The following is a 19,933-nucleotide window of genomic DNA, read 5'->3' as shown; positions in this document are numbered from 1 at the left end:
ACAGCACGCCTGCTAGAAACTGCAGTAATACTCCATGGACCTGGTGGTGTTCCAGGACACCCTTCTGTACAGTATTTTTGTACTAAAAAGGCACTTACTGGCAGAGGCGTATGTGTGTTTTGAGGAACGACTGTTTGCTCGCTGCCCTGGTATTTGTTGTGCTGGCAGTGATGCAACCCTCTTTACACAAACCTCCCGTCCCCAGGTAAGTCGAGATCACCAGATCACAGCTCTTCAGAGCTGAATGTATCCCCCATTGAGGCCTAGGGTACAGAACCTTCTTGGCTTACATTGAGCTATAGCATTTCAATTTAAAAATAGCTGTTGATTTAGAAATGTCCTTTTAAACCAGTAGTGTTGTAATAGCGTCATCCTATGAAAATTCTATTGTAAACTTCAAACGTTCACCTCTGCTGAGATGAACATACTTTTTTCTTATTTGCTTTTACTGGTAGCAAATATTACTTCAAAGGTTTCTTGTAAATGATAATTAATGCTAACTCCATGTTCTGGGAGCAACATTAATGAGTGGGCTATTCACTTTGGCTTCAATGTAACACTAAAAAGTTCATCCAATTTTCTAGTAATCTTCTATGAAATAGTGCTTATTAAAAAAATAGTTAGCTATTTCCACAATTGCAGCTGTAGCTGACATGCAAGAACACACCAAGAAGCCATAGGTAACAGGGAAAATTAATGAAGTGCATATTCTTATTAAAAAAAGATTGAATTTGTCCTCTAACTGGATTCTGAAATTTCTGAAAATATTAATTTGTCCTCTGAGTTTCCAAAGCATTACAAGGATAACGGGAAACAAGTTCAGATTATAAATTTCTGAGGGGAATGTTTATGTCTAAAAAAAATTTGAAAACTACAGCAACTCCAGGGCCATGTGAATACCATAACAGTAATAACAAGTGCAGAAAAGTTTTCTTGGTAAATATAATTTTTGTTTTGCTATGAGAATGCATATTTCAAATTTGTTTTCCCTTTAAAAGGCAGTGGAAATAAGTCTGATTTCTTTCAACAGAAAATAGGAAGGAAACAACTCTCTAGACTGCCAGAGACTAGCCTTTAAACCATTTCCACATATCAAATGCACCAGCCAACTGAGTGATCAAACAGGCACATGCTACTCTGCATGCAACCTTAAAAAAGATAGACCTGTTTCAAATCCCTAGCCCTCCTCAAATTTCCTTTCAAATGTTGTGTATCTTCAGTCTGACCTCATCAGCCCAAGAGGATGTAAGAAACATGCCCCATCTTGACACACTACCCTGTGGAGTTTGCATTCCAGGTTGCACTTTAAGCAAGGACAGACAATGCTTCCCCTCTTTGCGGTGCTGTGCTGATCTTTACAGGAAACTCTGAAATCCAGCAGGGATTGCCAGTGTCACCAGAGGGAATACCAAAATAGGCTGACCTGTTGAACATGGAACCTGGCTGCCTTGGCTTAAAGGTGAGCTGGCAATAGTTCTCCACGGTTTCTGACACAATGTAATTGGCATCTCTTCCCCAGCTCTATGTAGAACGAGAGCTGGGGCTCAAAACCACTTCAAGCACGTTTCCATCACTGTATCCTAAATACAAACCAGAAGTGACCCACCAGCTGCAGAAAAGACACTATATTTATGTCAAGCAGCCAAGCTGTATACCAGAAATAATCCCAGACTAACGCTGTAGCTAATAAAGACAGCAGGTTTGAACCAGCTATGTTGCACTGAATTACTTCTAGCTCAGATCGTTTTGTAAACTGCTCACAGCTCAGGCATGCAGGCAAGCAGAGAGTGGCTGGTTTAGTAGTAAAGAAGAGTATCATGATGGAGTGGCTCAAAAGATGAGTTTGCCAAATCCCAGCTACTGCTCAGGATGACAAGATTTCCCAGAATTAAAGAGCAGATGAGTGTAGGAGAAAGCAGGTGCCTATCTGAAATTTGATCGGATGCATTCGGTTATTCTGCTCATGAATTGAAGTGAAATATCAGATAGAGTACCAGGGTACATTTGCAAGAGAATTACAACCTCTGCCATTTCACAACCAGCACTTTGCCACGAAGTGCAGGGGTTGACAGCTCGTTTGTTCACACGCTTCACTTTACATCGAAATTAGGTCCTTGGAGCCTAACTCTTCCCAAATGATCAGCTATAATGGCTAACATCCAACACCACCGCGGTTCAGAACTGCGCTGCTTTACCCCCGAGAACTCACGAGGAAAGCGGTACCTGACACCTGTAGCTGCACGGCCCTAGACAGCCGCCAAGGGCGATGGCTTCAGAACCAAGTCGGGACCGCCCAGCTCACGCTGCCCTCCGCCTGAGGCGGCGCCGCTCCCGCAGCGCCACAGCGCCCTCTGCCGGCCGCTGCCAGGGACGGCCTGCCCGCAGGGCCGGGACAGCCACCCGCAGCGCCGCGGGATGGCTCCGGCTGCAGGGAGCGCAGTGGGGCCATCGGGTCCCACCTGCCGGATCAAGCACGTCTATGCCCGAGCACGCGGCACAGGGTTATGTCCAGAGGGTATCTCCAGTCAGGGAGACTCCGCAACCTCTCAGGGCAGCATATGCCGGTGCTGGTGCACGATCATCTGCACAGTAAAGAAGTTCTTCCTCATGTTCAGGAAGAACTTCTGTGCATCAGATTCTGCCCACTGCATCTTGTCCTACCGCTTGGCACCACCGAGCGGAGCCTGACTCTATTCTCTTGGCACCACCCCTTTATATATTTGTACACATTGATGGATGAAGTGACTCGCACCGCCTGCTCCGGCAGCTCCAGCGGGGCTCGAACCCGTGGTCCCCCGTACACCGAGTAGAGGCCCGCCCCTCCGTTTTAGCGCCTCTGTCCATTTCCCTCGTGCGTCACTTCTGGTGCGGCGCGGGAAGGTGCCGGAAGTGGTTCCGTAGTGGCCGCGGCGGGGGGAGATCGGCGGCGCCATGGCGGAGGTGAGGGACGGGGGAGCGCATCCACTCTGTCACGCCATTGAGGAGCCCCGGGCGGGACCAGGGAGCGGGGCCGGGTCAGTGGGGCCGGGCGGGAGAAGCGCCGCCCCGCACCCGCCACCCTCGCTGTCTCCCGGGTGGGAAAGGCCGCTGTAGGGATGGACCCTGGCGGCCTTTCCATCTGAGCAGCCCCCGCCCGGTCCGGCCCGGGGACATCGAGGTGCCCGCAGGACGCAGCGGGTGCGGGTCATCGGAGTGTACGTGTCTGGGGCGGGAGTGAGCAGCGGGTTTACTCCGCCAGACTTGTGCCGAATGCGAAATTGGTGCAGGGGGGGCATCCGGCTAAGCATCGCTAGCCTGTCAAAAGAGAGGGGGTTGTCCCGCTCTGCTCTGCTCTGGGGCGGCCTCACCTCGAGTTCTGCGTATTGTTTTGGATGCCACAACATCAGAAAAGGGTATAAAGGATATGGAGATGAATACTCTAGAGGGAAAACGTTAGGAGTGAATGAGATCACTTGCCATGTTCAGCCTGGAGAAGAGAGTGAAGGGAAACCTCATTTCAGCTTGCAGCTTCCTCGTGAGGGGGAAGCAGATGAGCAGGCTCTGATCTCTGTAGTGAGCAGTGACAGGATCCGGGAGAATGGCCTGAAGTTGTGTCAAGGGAGGTTTAGGTTTAATATTAGAAAAAGGTTCTTCACCCAGAGGGTGGCTGGATGCTAGAACAGGCTCCCCAGGGAAGTGGTCACAGCACCAAGCCTGACATAATTCATTGAATGTTTGGACAGTGCTTTTGGGCACAGGGTGTGACTCTTGAGGTGCCTTGTGCAGGGCCTGGAGTTGGACTTGATGATCCTTGTAAGCCACTTCCAACTCAGCAGGTTCTGTGATTTTGGGGAAGTGATGCTGTGGTGTTTGACCACCGGAGAGCTACTGACTCTGCTAGCCCATAAAGGAAACCTCAGGGTTTTTTTTGTGAGGGTTTGGGAGTACAGCTGTGGAGAAGGCCAGTGGTTTTATAGGTTGTAGAATCTTTACTGTGGGGTGAATATCATGCACCTCTGAAAGCATGTGGGGGTGCCAGGGTTATAGAAGAAAGTGCAACAACTGCTGCCCAGTGCAACACTATGAACTGTTTTCTTACAGAAAAGCATCTGTCAGAAATTACTGGCAGAAGCTTCTTCCCAGCTGGGAAGAAATGGTGTTACCTACTCCTCCATTTGTGGTGTCAGCAGCGGCTGCTGTTGCGTGGTAATTAGCCATGTTAACATGAAGCGGTACTGCACACAGAAATTCGTGATTGCCCGTGGTTTTTTTACAGTGGTAGGGAAGGAAAATTTACAGGTGTTTTTTTTTTTTTTTTCAGAATTGAAGTCTTTGTCGCTTACATGTAAAAACAGAAATGGGAAGGACTTGGGATAAAAGCTTTTATACTTACGGATTTGTCATGTAGATACCAGTGCAGAAAGTTTGATCAAAGTTTTTGGCTTGCTTTTCAAATCCTTGTAAATTTTCAAAGGATAGTATATAGTTTTGAATAAATGCTGAAGTAAAATAACTAATGTAATAACTAGATTTTTTAGTATCCAAGAAGATTAGTGTCTTCTGTGAACTGAATGGTTGCATGTCCTATAATAGAACTGAGATTTGAAATTGCTGCTCGGTTCAATTTATGTTTCAGTGTTCAGTTTTTCATTTAAATCTGTTCAAACATACTTAAATGGTCTTGTCTTTATCTTAGGAAGTCCAAAAGCATTCTGTGCACACACTAGTGTTCAGGTCTTTGAAGAGAACCCATGACATGTTTGTAGCTGATAATGCCAAGCCTATCCCATTGGATGAAGAAAGGTAAGTGCTGCTGTGCTGAGTGAAATTTTAAACTCTGTTAAATGATTGCTCCACCCAAGTCAGAAATGTAGATGTTTCTGTACTATTAACTGTGTAATTTTGAGGGGAGATAAATATTACAGTTGTAATGTATGTTTTATGACATTCTCTCCAAAATATTTCAAAACTTGGTAACAGTTCAAAAACTGGGGTTTAATGCAGATTTTGCTTTACTCTTCTCACAGTCACAAGGTGAAAATGGCAGTCAAGCTGCGCACGGAGTACGGCTCAGTGCTACACATGCCCACTCTCAAAGAGAACCTGAGGGAGAAAGGAGGCCCCAACACTGGGGATCCCTATGGCCACAAACAATATTCTGGAAATCAAGGTTAGTTTGCCCTTAGTGGTACATTTGTTCTTTCTTTTGTAACAGTCTCACTGATGTAAAATCTGCAGAATTCAGTGCGGTGTGAATCCACTGGAGATAAATACAGAAATCAAAAAAAACTTTTTTGATTGGTATTTTTCTTGCTAGAGTCCACACGAGATAAGTGATTCAGAAAAAGGGGAAAGTTGGTTTTAAAGAAGGAGTTATTGTGTGCTGTAGGTTTTTATAATGATTAATTGGTGAAAAGAGTAATTTTTAGTAACATTAATGTGCAGTGTACTTAGGTTAGAGTTGTGTATTGTATTTCTTCTGTTTGCAGGTTCATTAAGAAAATGCTCTTTTGTTGACTTTTGTTTGTTTGGGCATTTTTATGTGTTGTTTTTTGTTTGAGGTGTTTTTTTGTTATTTTAGTTCTGTTTCATAGTATATTTACAGTCCTTTAGCTGTGAAAATTTTAAACCAGGAAACATTTCAAATCTGTAGAGTTTTTTTCAATATGTTTTGTGATCTATAAAATGTGTATGTATTAGGTAGATGGCATATTAAAATTTCTCTTCTAAAAATGCTGCTTCGTTTTAGTTGAGACAGTTGATACTCAGTACTGAGATTCTGCCTAAGGTGCTTCATTTGGAAGTATTGTGAAAGTGAAACCTGTTGACAGAGAATTAAAAATCTTTTAAGAAGAAAGGAACCTTTTTTCAATTCTGACAGCACAACCAGCTGACTAGCTTACATTTCAGACACTCATGCTCTTTGTATACTTGAATCCTTTTCCATGATATCTGCTTCAAAGGAAGTATGAAAATTTTTCTCTTGAGTCCCCTTGATAACAGGTAGCTTCACCAGTAAAATTAATTATTTTTTACAGTTGAGATTACTAAAATGGAGATTACCAGAACAAATTAAATTAATGAAAACGAGAAATGTCTGAGTACTTTGGAGGTGGTTACTGGTTTCTTCTGCTGTGTTATGATCTCTCTTTTAATCTATTTGCTGTTGGAGTGCATTGTTTGCAGTGCAGTATAAATGTAATTATTAATATAACATTCTCTTGCCCTTTAGGACAAGAAGTTGAGTATATGGTAACTGGTACACACCCATACCCATCTGGGCCTGGTAAGTAAAATTTTGCAAGTGTTTACATGGATTTTTTGGGTTCCTGTATGAGCAAGATACCCTTCATCTTAGCAGGAGCAAGCTTCCTCTTGATGTGAATCCATACTTAATAATAATGGAATGTTGCCTGCTTTTCATCACCAGAGCAGAAAGGTGCAGGTTTCACCACCATGCTCTGGAGAAGAGACTTGAGGGTGTAATAATTTTAGTGTCATTTGCCTGTGCATGTAAGGGTTATGTTTCTGTGTTGTCACACTGGCCATTGCTAATTGCCATTGTTACAGATTGATCCTTCTCTCTTCTTGTAAGAGCTTAGTTTCAGCTGTTGATCTTTCATTGTGCTTGAGTTTATTATGAGTATAGTGGAAAATCTGTTGTCTTGATTTATAACTTAACAGATGTGAGTGTTCAGTGAACCTTCAACCATTAAAAAAGCAGGCATAGTTGCTTGTAACTGTAGGGATGAGAATTGCTCACAGTGGCTTTCTTAAGTTTAGTGTTCTTTTAATAGAATAATTTATATCAGGGTTGAAAATCAGATTTCTTTCTTTGTTGTTTCTTGTTTTAACCTGAATATTTTGCCCAAATACTGAGTTTGTTGTTAAGTGACAGAAATTTGGTTAGGAAAAGAAAGAAAGTGATGAGTTAAATTCACCAGTGTACACCAAAACTATACTTTACAAAGCGTTTTTAATTTTTTTTTTTAGAAAATATCTGCTTTTCTTGAGATAAGGTTAAGAATCTGAAGATGTAAGACATTCTTACTTCAGTAGGACTAAACCTTTTGTAGTTCTGGCACCACTGCATGGTGCCAAACACTGCATAGGGATGGATTATAAATTGTACTAAAGAGCCTAAGTTAGCAAATGTTTCACAAGATTGTGTTTATTTCTGTGATGTTTGGATTTCCAGAGCAGTTGCAGCTGGATATAAAGATGGATGCTGCTCATAATTAGACTTTTTCTTTGTTTGTTTTTACTGACATACTCTTTGATACTGTAGAATTTTGTACTTAAATATATAATAGATCAAGATGGAAAGGATTTGTGCCAAAATAAAGATTTCAGTAGATTTTAATTGGATGTGACAATGTTATTGAAGGATGAGAGTTAATATTACAGGTGTGTCAGGCCCTTATTTGCAGGTATATGTGTATATATATGTTTGTATACCACACTTTTGAATTCCTGTTTAAAGGAGTTGTCTTTGTTTCTGATGTGGTTTGTTTGTTTTTTTTCAAGGTGTGGCTTTGACAGCAGATACTAAGGTCCAAAGGATGCCAAGTGAATCTGCAGCACAGTCCTTAGCTGTAGCACTTCCTGCTTCCCAGTCCAGGTACTGCTGTGTTACCTCATTGACACGGTTATCTATGGGAATTTCAGGGCAAATCACAGAAGCTGGGATAAGAGCTGCTTGGACTAGTTCAGATATTCCTTAGGAAACTGCTTTTAGTGTGGACAGGCATTATTGTTCTGGTTTTTTGTTGTGGTTTTTTTTTGTTTTTTGGTTTTGTTTTGGTTGGGTTTTTTTTTGTATTGTCATGAGAGGCAGTGGGTGGAAGCTGGGACAAGGGAGATTTTGTTTAGTTAGAAGACAAAAATGGCTTTGTGGGTATCTGTACCTTGGGGTGGTCAAGCCTTGGACAAGGTGGCAGGAGAGGTTGTGCACTCTCCATCCTGAGAGGTGTAGAACACTCAGCTGGGTGCAGCCCTGTGATGTCTTATCACTTAGCAGGAGAAAGTCGATCCATGAACCATTTTCACTCATCCTAGGCTGGATGCAAACCGGACAGCTGCTGGTGTGGGTGACATTTACAGGCACGCTGGAGTATCTGAGCGTTCACAACCTCCTGGGATGTCTGTGGTGAGTCTGGTGCACATCAAACATGAATAGTACATGGTGTTGAGCAGATTGCTTCCTGGTCTGTGTGTGTGTTGTGTGGAGATCTCCTGACTGACTAAATTTAATCAGTATTGAGAAGGCAGAATGAGAAAGTTTTAGGCTTTGGGCAAAGAGATAAGCCACAAACCAGAAGACTAACCCTTCTTTTAATTTACAGGCTATGGTGGAAGCTGGTGGAAACAAAAATTCTGCATTAATGCCAAAGAAGGCTCCAACCATGCCGAAACCTCAGTGGCATCCACCTTGGAAACTATACAGAGTAAGTCAGAAATTACATGACACAAACATGCACATAGAAGTAAACATATTTTATGTAATATTATTAATCATAATTTTTGTTTTCACTCACAAAAATATAATCAAATATGATTTAAAAGGTGATCAAAAAGTGATCACGACTAAGTTGAATACACACACTCTCTCTTTGAACCTCTTTTTTACTCTTGTAGCTATGTTATGATAAATTTGGTGGAATGTTTGCTGTATAAGTCAGGAATCTGAAGGCTAACCTTTAAAGCAATTTTTTGAAAAACACTTGGGCTCCAAGGAGTATATGGGTTTTCTAAATACAGCGTTATTTGAACATGTTTGCTATAACAATTAAGGTAAATGCCATTTGAAAGAAATGGCACTAAAATAAACCTGTGAGATTTATGGTAAACAGATGAAAAATTGAGAAATGCCTCCTTGTTAGGAGCACTTTCTTTTCAGAGAAATGCTGTCAATACAATTGAAGTCACTGGACTAATAAGCATATAAACAGTTTTAGTGAAGGCTTTTTTAATGAAGATCAAAATCCATGCTCAACAAGGCAAAAGATTGTTCAGACAGCTTGGAAATAGTAGCACAGCTTTCATGTATCTGTTGCTTTAGATTTACATTTCAAATGGTTTTCCTGAGCTTGGTTTGAAGTTGTTTGTGAAAGATGTGAACTCAAAATAGGTAAAATGAATTATTTCTTAGATTTTTCCCCAGAAAAGCCCATTTCTATTCCTACATTAGGAAGAAACCTAGACATTTGTCTTAAAATTTTGTGTCTGTGGTCTCATGTGATCAGAAAAGGTCACTTTAGCTTTCCAAAATATTTCTGCTTAAGAAGCTTTGTTGTGTTTTAAATCTTTTGAAATTAACTGTATGAGAGTACATGAGACATGACATCTGTGAAACTAGTTATGGGGCTTGATTTTAGCTGTCTGACTTTGCTTTCAGCAGCCTGTTTCCCTAAATTCTCCAAAGCGCGTATTGGCTATTTCTTGTGAGATTAGTCTCCATTGTTTCATTACTGAAAAGCGTCCAGCTCTCGTATTACCCCTGTTTTGAGGAGGAGGAGGTGATGATGTGCGTTAAGAGGTTACTATATAGAAATGTGATTTAATTGCCAATATTTTTATAATTGTTTTTTGCATAAGCACTATACAGCAGCATAAGGAATCTTTGCTCAAATACAGTCTTTCTCTGCAAAGCTTTGAGTGTTGAACCATGGTGTTGTTGACTCTCAAAGCATGTGAAGAAGTTGCTTATGGGAACAGGATCTTTACATACTGCAGCTTCCCCAGGTCTGGTGTATGTAAATTTCTAGTTTTCTCTTTGTTTAACTGAAGTAGAAATCAAGCTGTCTTCTTGACAGATCTGATTTCACATTTGACTTTTCTTGATAAATACTAGCAAATTTCAGTGTTGGAGAAGGAAAATTACATCAAAAGGTATTGTATTATTTCTGATGTAGAATTTTTTTTTGTTCTTTCTGAAGGTTATCAGTGGTCACCTGGGCTGGGTGAGATGTATTGCAGTAGAACCAGGAAATCAGTGGTTTGTTACTGGCTCTGCTGACAGAACCATAAAGGTAAGAGGTTGGAAGAAAAGACTGACAAAGTTTGCAGGGGGTGGGTTTGGTTTTTTTTTTGTTCCCTTTTTATTTAAAAATGCTTCCAGCTCTTAGAAACAATCTCTTGTTTACTGTTTGCAGAGTAATGACTGCAGAACATTTTTTCTTTTATTACCTTGTCATAAAGGATTTGTGGAGTAGCACTAGTTCTTTTCATGTGATTTCATTTATTACATGGCAGTATCTGGAGAGCAAGTTTATGTGACTGTTTTTAACTTACGTTGCAGCAGGATCAGTTACATCTGGGCTGTTTAACTGTGTAGCTTTTTCCTGTCTACCTTAAAATACCTATTTTGGTGCAGATTTGGGACCTTGCTAGTGGCAAATTGAAATTGTCTTTGACGGGACACATCAGTACTGTACGAGGAGTGATAGTAAGTGCAAGAAGTCCATACCTCTTTTCTTGTGGAGAAGACAAACAAGTGAAATGCTGGGATCTTGAATACAATAAGGTAAGCTGCAGTTTCTTTACTTGAAGGAATTGGTAGTAGGAAATACAGAAATCAAAGCATTTAGAATATTCTTTCAATTATTAGTTTGTGTGGTTTTTATTCATCTAGGTTATCAGACACTACCATGGTCATCTAAGCGCTGTCTATGGCTTAGACTTGCATCCAACAATAGATGTGCTGGTGACATGTAGCAGAGATTCAACAGCACGAGTAAGTATAACATTGTATCTTGATGTGTGTATTTCAGTGTCTTCATTTGTAAAAACGAGCACTTAGTCAAAGTTATCATCAATTTAGAAGGAATACGAGGATGATTTGTGTTACCTTTGTCTTATATTGATAAAATTGAAGCTCAAATGCACAAACATGCTATATCACTTCAGGATAACGTTTTATTTCTTAATTTGGTAGGTAGGCTACACAGTATATGTAGGATTGCTTAGTATTTAGAAGGTGGTATGAGACTATGGTGACTTAAATTATCCATTTGCCTGGAAGTTCACTGGCAGGTTCCTGCTCCCCTTGAAATTTGCCAGCTGAGGCGGTTGTGTGAAAAATACCACCTAAATACCATTTTTTGATCTGTAGGACTATGGCTAGGGAATTATGTAATGAGACAATGCCTAAAATACATTGAATATGCACCTGTTACTGACCTCTGACATATTTACTGTGAATTCATAGATTTGGGATGTAAGGACAAAAGCCAGTGTGCACACACTGTCAGGACACACAAATGCAGTAGCAACTGTGAAGTGCCAAGCTGCAGAACCACAAATTATTACAGGTATAGTAGGCATGGTTTCATGAGTAACATGATTGAAAAACCTAATGGTGAATGTGTTTGTTCAGTCATTGTGTGATGTTCATAATGTTACCTTGGTGAATTTGCTAAAATCTCATTTTAGTTTCTGTTGAAAATGGGCCATGCAATGGTTGTTACATATTAGTAACGATGTATTTAAGCAAATACGGCTGTGCATTATTTGAATGCTTTTCTGCGCTTCCTTTTTTTCCGGTGTTTTCATTTGTGTTATAATATATATTAAGACTTGCATTTTCTGTGGTGTTTCAGTTTTCCCCATTTCAGTTAAGGAGTGTCCAGTACTGTGGTTAAGTGTTCATCTTCTTTCCCATTATGTCAAAATCCAGCTTTGCAGTGTAACTTCTTAGCTCTTGGATTTAAAACTGAGTAAAAATACTTTTGCAATCCACCATTTTCTTCATCTGAGGTGGCATTAGCATAATATTTTTGTCTTTTTCACATCATTTTTGCTGCCTTAGCAAAGAAGTGATTATGATAAAATCAAGGCAATGATTTCTACTGTTTTTTTAAAATTTTCTTCTCATTGTAGGCAGTCATGATACTACCATACGGCTCTGGGACTTGGTGGCAGGAAAAACTCGTGTTACTTTAACAAATCACAAGAAATCTGTAAGAGCAGTAGTGCTACATCCAAGACAGTAAGTTTTCTTTGTTCTGTTATACTTTCACAGTTCTTCAAGAATTGAAGAGACCCAATGTGAATGATGATCTAGAATGGTAGAACATAATAATGTGAGAAACTAATGCACTTAGGATGATGCAAAAATGTACATATTAATTGTCAGATACATTTTACTGCACTTATTGTCCTTCCCAGTATTGGCATTAGTGTACATTAGCAATCCTGAGAGTGTCTTGTTATCCCACAGAGTTACTTAGATGTATGCCTTTCATTCAGTCCTTAAAACTTGGTGATACAGTGCTCGTAAGGCTAACACTAAATATGTAACTGAACAGTTGTTCAGTTGTGAGCAGGAATTGCAGTAGTTTTGTAATGTGCCATTGCACATGTGTGATTAATGCTAAAGGAGACAGTGATTAATAAAATGGCCTTTGTTTTCAATATTCACTGCACAAGACATTTCAATCTAACTGGCCTTAAAAAAAACTTAGTGTGAGAATTAAAGCTTTGAAGCAGATGTTCTTGGAAGCACTCTGAATTTAGATGCTGTATTTTGATGCACAACAGTTGCCTGTGTGAATCCCCATCAAAACAGTGGAGAAAAGGAATTCACATAGAACTTGATTACTTCTATGCCTTTAATATTTTAAAATCATATTCTATCATTTCTAGCAGAAATTCAGAATCTTGGATATGAATAAACTCTGTTCCAATGTGTGCCTGAAAAATTGTGTAGCCTGTTAGCTATAGAAAAAAAAACCCTCTAGTTTTACTTACATTCTTTAAAAAAGTAATTCAGGTTTCACCTGAGTTTTACCTTTTCGAAAATAAACTTCAAATGTTCTTGTCAAATGGTAGCAACTGTCTGCCTATAGTTCAGTATTTCTGTTTTTTTTTAATGTTGTGCTATTTTCTTGTAATGCTCAATTTTTTACTTGTGGTATCTTTTAAATAGACATCAAATTCCCTGGACATTGTGGCAAATGAAAGTATTCCTACAGGCTTTTGTATGTGCTACCCAAATAAACATGTAACTGCTTGCACATCTTAAAATGAAGGAAATTTTTATTTTAGGTAACTCAGGGTAAGAAGTTATCTTGTTTAGTCAAATTTTTGCAGGGCTTTTTCCTTGCTTATGTAATTTTGGAAGACTAGCCATTAGCCTATGCTTGGGGCTTGTTGCCTTTTTTTTTCCTGTTTCCTTTGCTGATGATGCCCTTATACCTGAAAATTCGCCAGAATAACAATTGAAGAGAACTTAACTTGCATTTTAAATATTTGTTTGCATATTAAATCCTACAGCATACAGGATACTATAAAGTTTAGTTTATGAAGCAGAAATAAAACTAAGCGGAAATAGGTAATTCATGACTTCATAAAATTCTTTAATTTCATGTGAAGTAAACATGTCAGAAAAGCAGTTTCAATATTAAGTAATTTTGGAACTAGCATTTAGCAATAGTTTTAATGAAGGACATTTGCTCTCACTACAGCTATTTTGAGCTTTAATATACTGTGCTTATTTTCTTTCAGTTACACATTTGCATCTGGTTCTCCAGATAATATTAAGCAGTGGAAATTCCCAGATGGAAACTTCATTCAGAACCTCTCTGGTCACAATGCTATTATAAACACACTGGCTGTAAATTCCGATGGTGTTCTGGTCTCAGGAGGTAAAAATGAGAGATATACATTCCTCTCCTCTTCCCCCTGTACATGTGGCTGGAGGTCCTTAGACATAGATGCTCATGGAGCTCTGTTTTATCAGGGCCTGTCAGTCTCCTTCAGCCTGCTCCATTTCATTTTGTAGTGAGTAAGAAGGGCCACTTTCATGTCCTTGGGTGTTTCTGAGCTGCATGCAAATGAAATAAATTTGAAGGACTTCTAATGTTCTGCAAGAAGAGGTTTCTTCTTCTCAGCAGGCTGCTGCTGCAAGGCTCCAGAGTCCATCCTTTATTATCTGCTGGTCATTAGTGCCTTCTCTAGAGTTAGCTGTATGTTGATGCAGTGAGACTGGATAGAGGATATAGAAGCATCTTGCTAAAGCAAATTGGGAACAAGTCGCTTGGTCCCATGTGCCCTTGGTCCTGTAGGATAGCGATGTGGAGTAAGATGGAAATGTGCTAAGAAGGTGCTAGGAAACAGCCAATTGCATTGTCACCTTACTCTGATTGTGTTTCCAACTATGTGTAAAAGGGCCCCTTGATTTTAAAATTTGGATAAAGCAGTATTTGACAACAGGCTTATCCCCAGTAAGAACAAGAACTTCACAAAATACTGAAATGGATTTTTGTGTCATTATTATTATTTGAAGACACTTTCAGAACATCCTTGTTAAGACCTTTTTGTGTTAGTAGTAGCTGAGTCTTAAAAAAACACCTTCTCCACATAAAAAAACTATTATCATTTTAATAACATTAGTTGCAACTTTTGAAACGTTAAAATTTGAGTATCAGTTCTCCCCTTTACATCCTCACACTATCTAAAGCAGCTTCACAGAAGGCAATGCTGAATTAAAAGAAGTTGATTCTACCTTGGAGTTTTCTACTCTAGAAACACCCTTCTTGAAACATCTGGATTTCTTGTCTAGCTGACAGCTGTGGAGAAATTGAATTTTTAATAGATCTGTTTTGGCTAGATAATGCTTTTGAAGGGTGTTGGGTTTTGTAACTGAAAAATTTTCTTGAAAGTGTCCTGACTAGAGAGTTCAGATTGCTGTGAATGCTCTGTAGCTGTTGCCAGTAGCAGCAATACTGGTGGTTGTTTAAACTGGAATTGGAATAAAATCTCTGCAAATATTAAACCTACTTTGCATTAAGTAAGAGTCCTTAATGTCCTTAATCTTTTTGGGAGGATGATGCCTCTTCATTCAACTTCAGTGGAGCTAGTGAGCAGGGAGCTTGATATTCAGAATGCCAGTCCTTAACTGTGCCTCCAAAGCAACTTGTTGCAATTTGCCTGTGATGTAGTGTATCATCTCTCTTGGTTATCTGATGAAAATCTAGATGAGATTCTGAGGAAGAAAAACAGCAGAAAATAGGAAAATTTATAGGTTGCACTGAGCTATTCTACATGAATGTTGTGTGATGTGTTCCTGATGTATTTACTAGTTGTTCATGATGCTGCTTTTAGAAAACAGAAATTAACTGGTCAAAATACTGAGTTTGTTTGTTTGTTTGTTTGTTTGTTGTAGCTGATAATGGTACTATGCACCTTTGGGACTGGAGAACAGGATACAATTTCCAGAGAGTACATGCAGCTGTACAGCCAGGTTCTTTGGACAGTGAATCAGGAATATTTGCTTGTGTTTTTGACCAGTCAGAAAGCAGATTGCTAACAGCTGAAGCTGATAAAACCATAAAAGTATACAAAGAAGATGATACTGCGGTATGTCAAAGTGTCTTTTTAAAGTATTTTCATAGAATCAAAAAAATTCAGAGAAATATAACACCTGTCAGTAGGGGACGTGTTCAGACTTATGTAGTCCATTTTGTTGAAGTTTGAAAGACCTCTGTATTAGTATTAACAGGACAGTAGCTAATTTCTGCATTCCTAATTATTGTTATCTGCTGTAGTACAAATAAGTTCATGTGTGTGAACTCTTCTGTAAAAGGTCTTTGTGGTGAAGTTTCGAGAAATCTGAATACAATAATGTACATTGGGTTTTGAACCCAATGGGGAACTGTGTGGGGTTGTATTGATAAAAACATGGGAATCAGCAAAATGATTTCACTTTAAAGGTTTATTGTACTTACTTATATGATCTGGATTAGTTATTGGCCTTGACAGTTTTTGGAATTTAGAGTAAAGAGCTTATTTTCAAACTGTTATTCTAAAATCTGAATTAATTCACCAGTGGAAAAGACAACAGATGATTGTATAGTTTATCAGTGTATGTCTTCAATATAAAGAACATATGAATTTTCATTAAATGTTGGAATTTTGTGCTGAATTAGTCCTGGAGTAACTCTTAAGTATAAAGAATCAGGAATTTTTTTATCCATTTTGAAGATGGGCAAAATACGGTCCATGACACTGATTACCAGTACTGATGTGGATATGTCTGGAAGGCTTGTCACTGGCAACTCCTGTTCATGTGCTTTGATAACCACATGTTGTTTTGGAAATGCCACTGGCAACCTGATCAATTTCCTTGTTGGAAAAAAAAGAAGACAAGAACAGAACAAGTACTGTTATGTACTTCAGAGAGTGAGATGATAGAAAATTTAATTTGGGTAAATGAATTACATGAATTTATATGATTAGGTATTAATAATGCTGCATATGAAATAGAGTGCACATAATTTTTTTGTAAGTAGTATTTTAAACTAAACCTTAGGGGAGCTTCAAGTTTAAAATAATACTTATGAGATTTTTTTTATTTTCCATTTAGACTGAAGAAACCCATCCTGTCAGCTGGAAACCAGAAATTATCAAGAGAAAGAGATTTTAGTGCGGCAGCATACTACTTCTGTACTTTTGTTTTGGCTTTCCTGAGAGCATTCAGTCACATTTTGTTCTGCCTAGAGCAGCAGAACAAGAAGTCAGCTAAGTCAGTGCTATTTCAACAAGTTTTATAATAAATTTTATTTCTCTTTCCTTTTGTCTTTTTTTGTTGCGATTCCAGCAAACCAGTTGAATCTTAACTTTGTGGAATATGCATGGTTCATGAAAAAGATAGGTGTGCAGGTGGTTATTTTTTTAGACTTACACTCAGTAGGTTCTTATATTTTGATGAGCTAGGTTGTCTGAAACACCCTTGCTTGACCTCAAATGTTAATTGCAAATTTATGCATAGAAGTCATCTCCTGGAAGTTCCTTGGGGCACTTTCAGATTTTAGACCAATATTGTTTATTGTATATAGGCTAAGTCTATACTAAATTAGAGTTACGGAATAATTTAGAAACAAGGAGGACAACACAATAATAAGGTAGTTTGCTTTAGAAACATGGTCACTGAGGATTGCTGGTGCTGTGTTATTGGATGAAATGGATCTTCAAAGTGTATCTTTCCCCAAGAAAGCTTTCAAATTGAAGCACTCAACTTCATTTGTGTTGTTTCAGAGTGGGTCTTCTGAGCTGGGACCGCTGTTGAGTCATTTTGTTCGCAGGACCGGTTGACTTTCTTTGTAGATAAACTGTTTGTTCTTTTCAGTCATCTAAAGCATATATGACAGTAGAGTGCAGTGAACTTTTAAAAGTCAGCTTGAGGAAAAGCTCTTAGGTAATTTAAGCCTTATTTTACAGGTTGCTGTCTTCCCATGATCTTAGGGCAGAATTTAAAATAAACTGTTACTGAAAGATAGACTTCTGAAGAGACAGATCTTTCATTGGCTCTACAAATCGTCATGTAATAAGCAGTAAACATGCAAACCTCCTTGCTACTGCTTACCTGTGAAGTCTGTGCTGCTCTAAAGTAATTTCTCTTCACAGGGCAGTGGAGAAAATCATTGTCATCTGGCCATTCCATTATTGGCAACTTTGCTGGCAGTGCTAATAGCTGCATTGGCAAGTTTTATGCTGGGTATATGCTGAGAACTAATCTGTGGCCTCATTGATACCAAGCATTGATGTCAAGCAATTCATAATAATTTCTATTTTCTTCCAGTTTGACTTCTTTCAAATCTAGGATTTATGTTAGAGAAATGAGTTATATGCAATTTAATTTTAACAGAAAGCTAGTAAAACTAAGTGTTGTTTATATTATGACAATTTTTGTCTTCTTTATGATACATAGGAGGTCTTTTATTTATAATCTGAACGTTTGACAATGTCATTTCAAGGGAGTCCATGCTGCATAAATAACTGAATTTTAGTTGACAGCTACTTTTGGAGCAACTTCACAGAATAGGAAGGGGAATATTTGGTATTTACGAGTTGGATTAAGCATCTTTTGAATGGCAATTTGAATTTTTATGGATCTTGATTACAGTTTTTTCCATGTTAACACTTAAAAATCCAGATTGTGGTTTATGCATGTTGTATACTGCTACTAATGCTTCATTCCAGAAATCAATGAATTATTGGTGTTACACAGAATTTTGTTGATAGCAGTGAAATCCTCTTTAGGAAGCCAGAGTGGAGAGAAACAGCTTACTTGAGATGGGGTTGTTGAGGATTTTTTTTTGTTTGTCTTGGTTTTTTTTAAAAAAAGTGTCTATTTTTTTTGATAGTTTGGAATGAGCAAGGATAAGTTACAGCTCTAGCTATGGGCCACAGTTCTAGCATGTCTTTTTTGTATTGGCACTTTGCTTTAGAAACTGTGTATTTTACTCTATCATTTTGAAGAGAGTTTAGAAAGTCTCCTTAAGAATTTGTGTTTCTTCTCTGGACTTCTGCAGGAATCTGTTATCTTGGGGCTGTGGTTACCACTTTTTTGTGCCCTCAGTAAAGATTTTGTTTATACATTAAAGGTCATGCACTATTATTTGGGATGTTTCCTTTTTGGCTGTAGGATAGGCAGCCCCAGTTCTAAGTATGTATTCTTGAATATTTGATTTACTTTTTCGTTTCCTTCCCAGCAGTTTTTTCTCCCCCTTGACAGTAATGTGAATATCATCACATGTTCTTCTGTAAGTATTATTTATGGTGCATCAAGATTGTCAGATTTCATCAAAGTACTTCTTCTAGTGCCAAGTAAGCCTGGATAGTCAGTTGTGACATGAGCCTGATCAGGTAGGATACGCAATGACATTAGATTTGACCATGACAGTCATGAGGTGAAGCAAGAGAGGAGGATATGGTCTAATCGATAGATTTTCCATGCTTCTGGAAAGGGTCCCAACACAATGTCAGTTTAAGTAATCTTGAATGGGAGTCTAATAGCAGAGAATAACTAATGTCCTTAATTTCATAAAATTTGATGTTGTCTTCTGTATAGGATCAAATAATTTCTGCCACAAACCCTGAGATTTGTTTTATACTGTGTATAAAATTGCAGAGAAGTAAGGAAACGGGTTTTGTCTGTAACATAAAAAAGTGTGACTGGTGAAAATGATGAATTCTCAGATCACTCTTTGCTTATGCTGAAGCATACAGTGTAAGCTGTGAGCTACAACACTGTTGTGTTGCTGGCAGTGTGAGAGTTGTGCAGAACAATATGTATTTGGCAACTGAAAGGCTTACAGAAACAAGTCTAACAACAGCTTCTTTATAGTTTTGTTTGATTGGAATTAAAGTGATGTAAGCAACAACAATTTAGTAATCAATAAAACCTTCCATACAATATGAATTCATGTCTTTTTTCCATTACGGTTTTTATAGTGAGAAGAACAAAAAAACAACTGTATTGAAGTGAAAGTAATTTAGTATTGACATGGACTGTTTCCCATAGCACAGTAACAAATAGTTTTGCACATCAGCTGTAATGGGAAGCCAGAAACTATTGATTGCTGTTTTATGGAGAACTTCCTGTCTGCATGAAGGGATTAGCAAAACAGATTCAGAATTGTTTATGCATTTTCTCTAGTGTGTTTTTATAAAACACAGAAACACCTCTGGAGTTAAGTATGAGTTCTAGGATGAATTCTGGATGAGAGTTTTGTGAGTGGAAGAAAGCTTAAACTAATTTTGCTATGTCTTAATGGCAGCAAATTAAATGGGTATTTCTCTTCATGGCATTCAGTTGATAATTTGGCCACAATGAAGTTGATGGGGGTTTTACCACTGATTTTGAAGTGGTGATTCCACTAGGTGGGATGTAATTTTCTTTTTGGATGGTTTTGGGTTTTTTTTGTGGGGGCAGGAGGAGGGTTGGTGAGTTTTTCCCTCCAATGAATTGGAAAACCTATCAGTCTGGAATGTCATGTATGTAAATATAAATATCTGCACAGGGTGTGTTTATTTTATTCAAGATGCATCATTCATTTTTAGATGAGGCTTCTAAACTTTTACTAGCACACCTAAGAAAATATTGCATATTTGGAAATTAATTGGTGTCAGTAACCCTGATCAGCTAAAGAAGGGTCAGCCTGCACTATTA

At 38.6% G+C, this 19,933-nt stretch overlaps 1 protein-coding gene across 1 annotated transcript; it reads left to right on the top strand.

Annotated features, from left to right (window-relative positions):
- Nucleotides 1-2,851: 2,851 nt before the first annotated feature.
- On the top strand, nucleotides 2,852-19,183 carry PLRG1 (pleiotropic regulator 1). The gene is made up of 15 exons (XM_015625659.2): nucleotides 2,852-2,940; nucleotides 4,676-4,782; nucleotides 5,007-5,149; nucleotides 6,212-6,265; nucleotides 7,507-7,600; nucleotides 8,038-8,128; nucleotides 8,325-8,426; nucleotides 9,918-10,010; nucleotides 10,355-10,504; nucleotides 10,613-10,714; nucleotides 11,189-11,291; nucleotides 11,860-11,968; nucleotides 13,486-13,625; nucleotides 15,146-15,339; nucleotides 16,346-19,183. The coding sequence occupies exons 1-15, from the start codon at nucleotides 2,932-2,934 to the stop codon at nucleotides 16,403-16,405; spliced, it is 1,551 nt and encodes a 516-aa protein (XP_015481145.1). The 5' UTR covers nucleotides 2,852-2,931; the 3' UTR covers nucleotides 16,406-19,183.
- The last annotated feature ends 750 nt before the right edge of the window (nucleotides 19,184-19,933 follow it).

This window comes from Parus major, chromosome 4 (genome assembly GCF_001522545.3).
Source record: "Parus major isolate Abel chromosome 4, Parus_major1.1, whole genome shotgun sequence".
NCBI classification, from domain to species: domain Eukaryota; kingdom Metazoa; phylum Chordata; class Aves; order Passeriformes; family Paridae; genus Parus; species Parus major.
The sequence above is the reverse complement of the archived record's forward strand: the minus strand, read 5'-3'. Positions and strand labels throughout refer to the sequence as shown.

What these genes read in the sequence shown, in the direction of transcription:
- PLRG1 (XM_015625659.2), top strand. An exon ending in CACCTTGGAAACTATACAGA is followed by an intron (nt 8,427 to 9,917) that starts GTAAGTCAGAAA and finishes TTCTTTCTGAAG; the next exon opens with GTTATCAGTGGTCACCTGGG. An exon ending in GCAGAGATTCAACAGCACGA is followed by an intron (nt 10,715 to 11,188) that starts GTAAGTATAACA and finishes GTGAATTCATAG; the next exon opens with ATTTGGGATGTAAGGACAAA.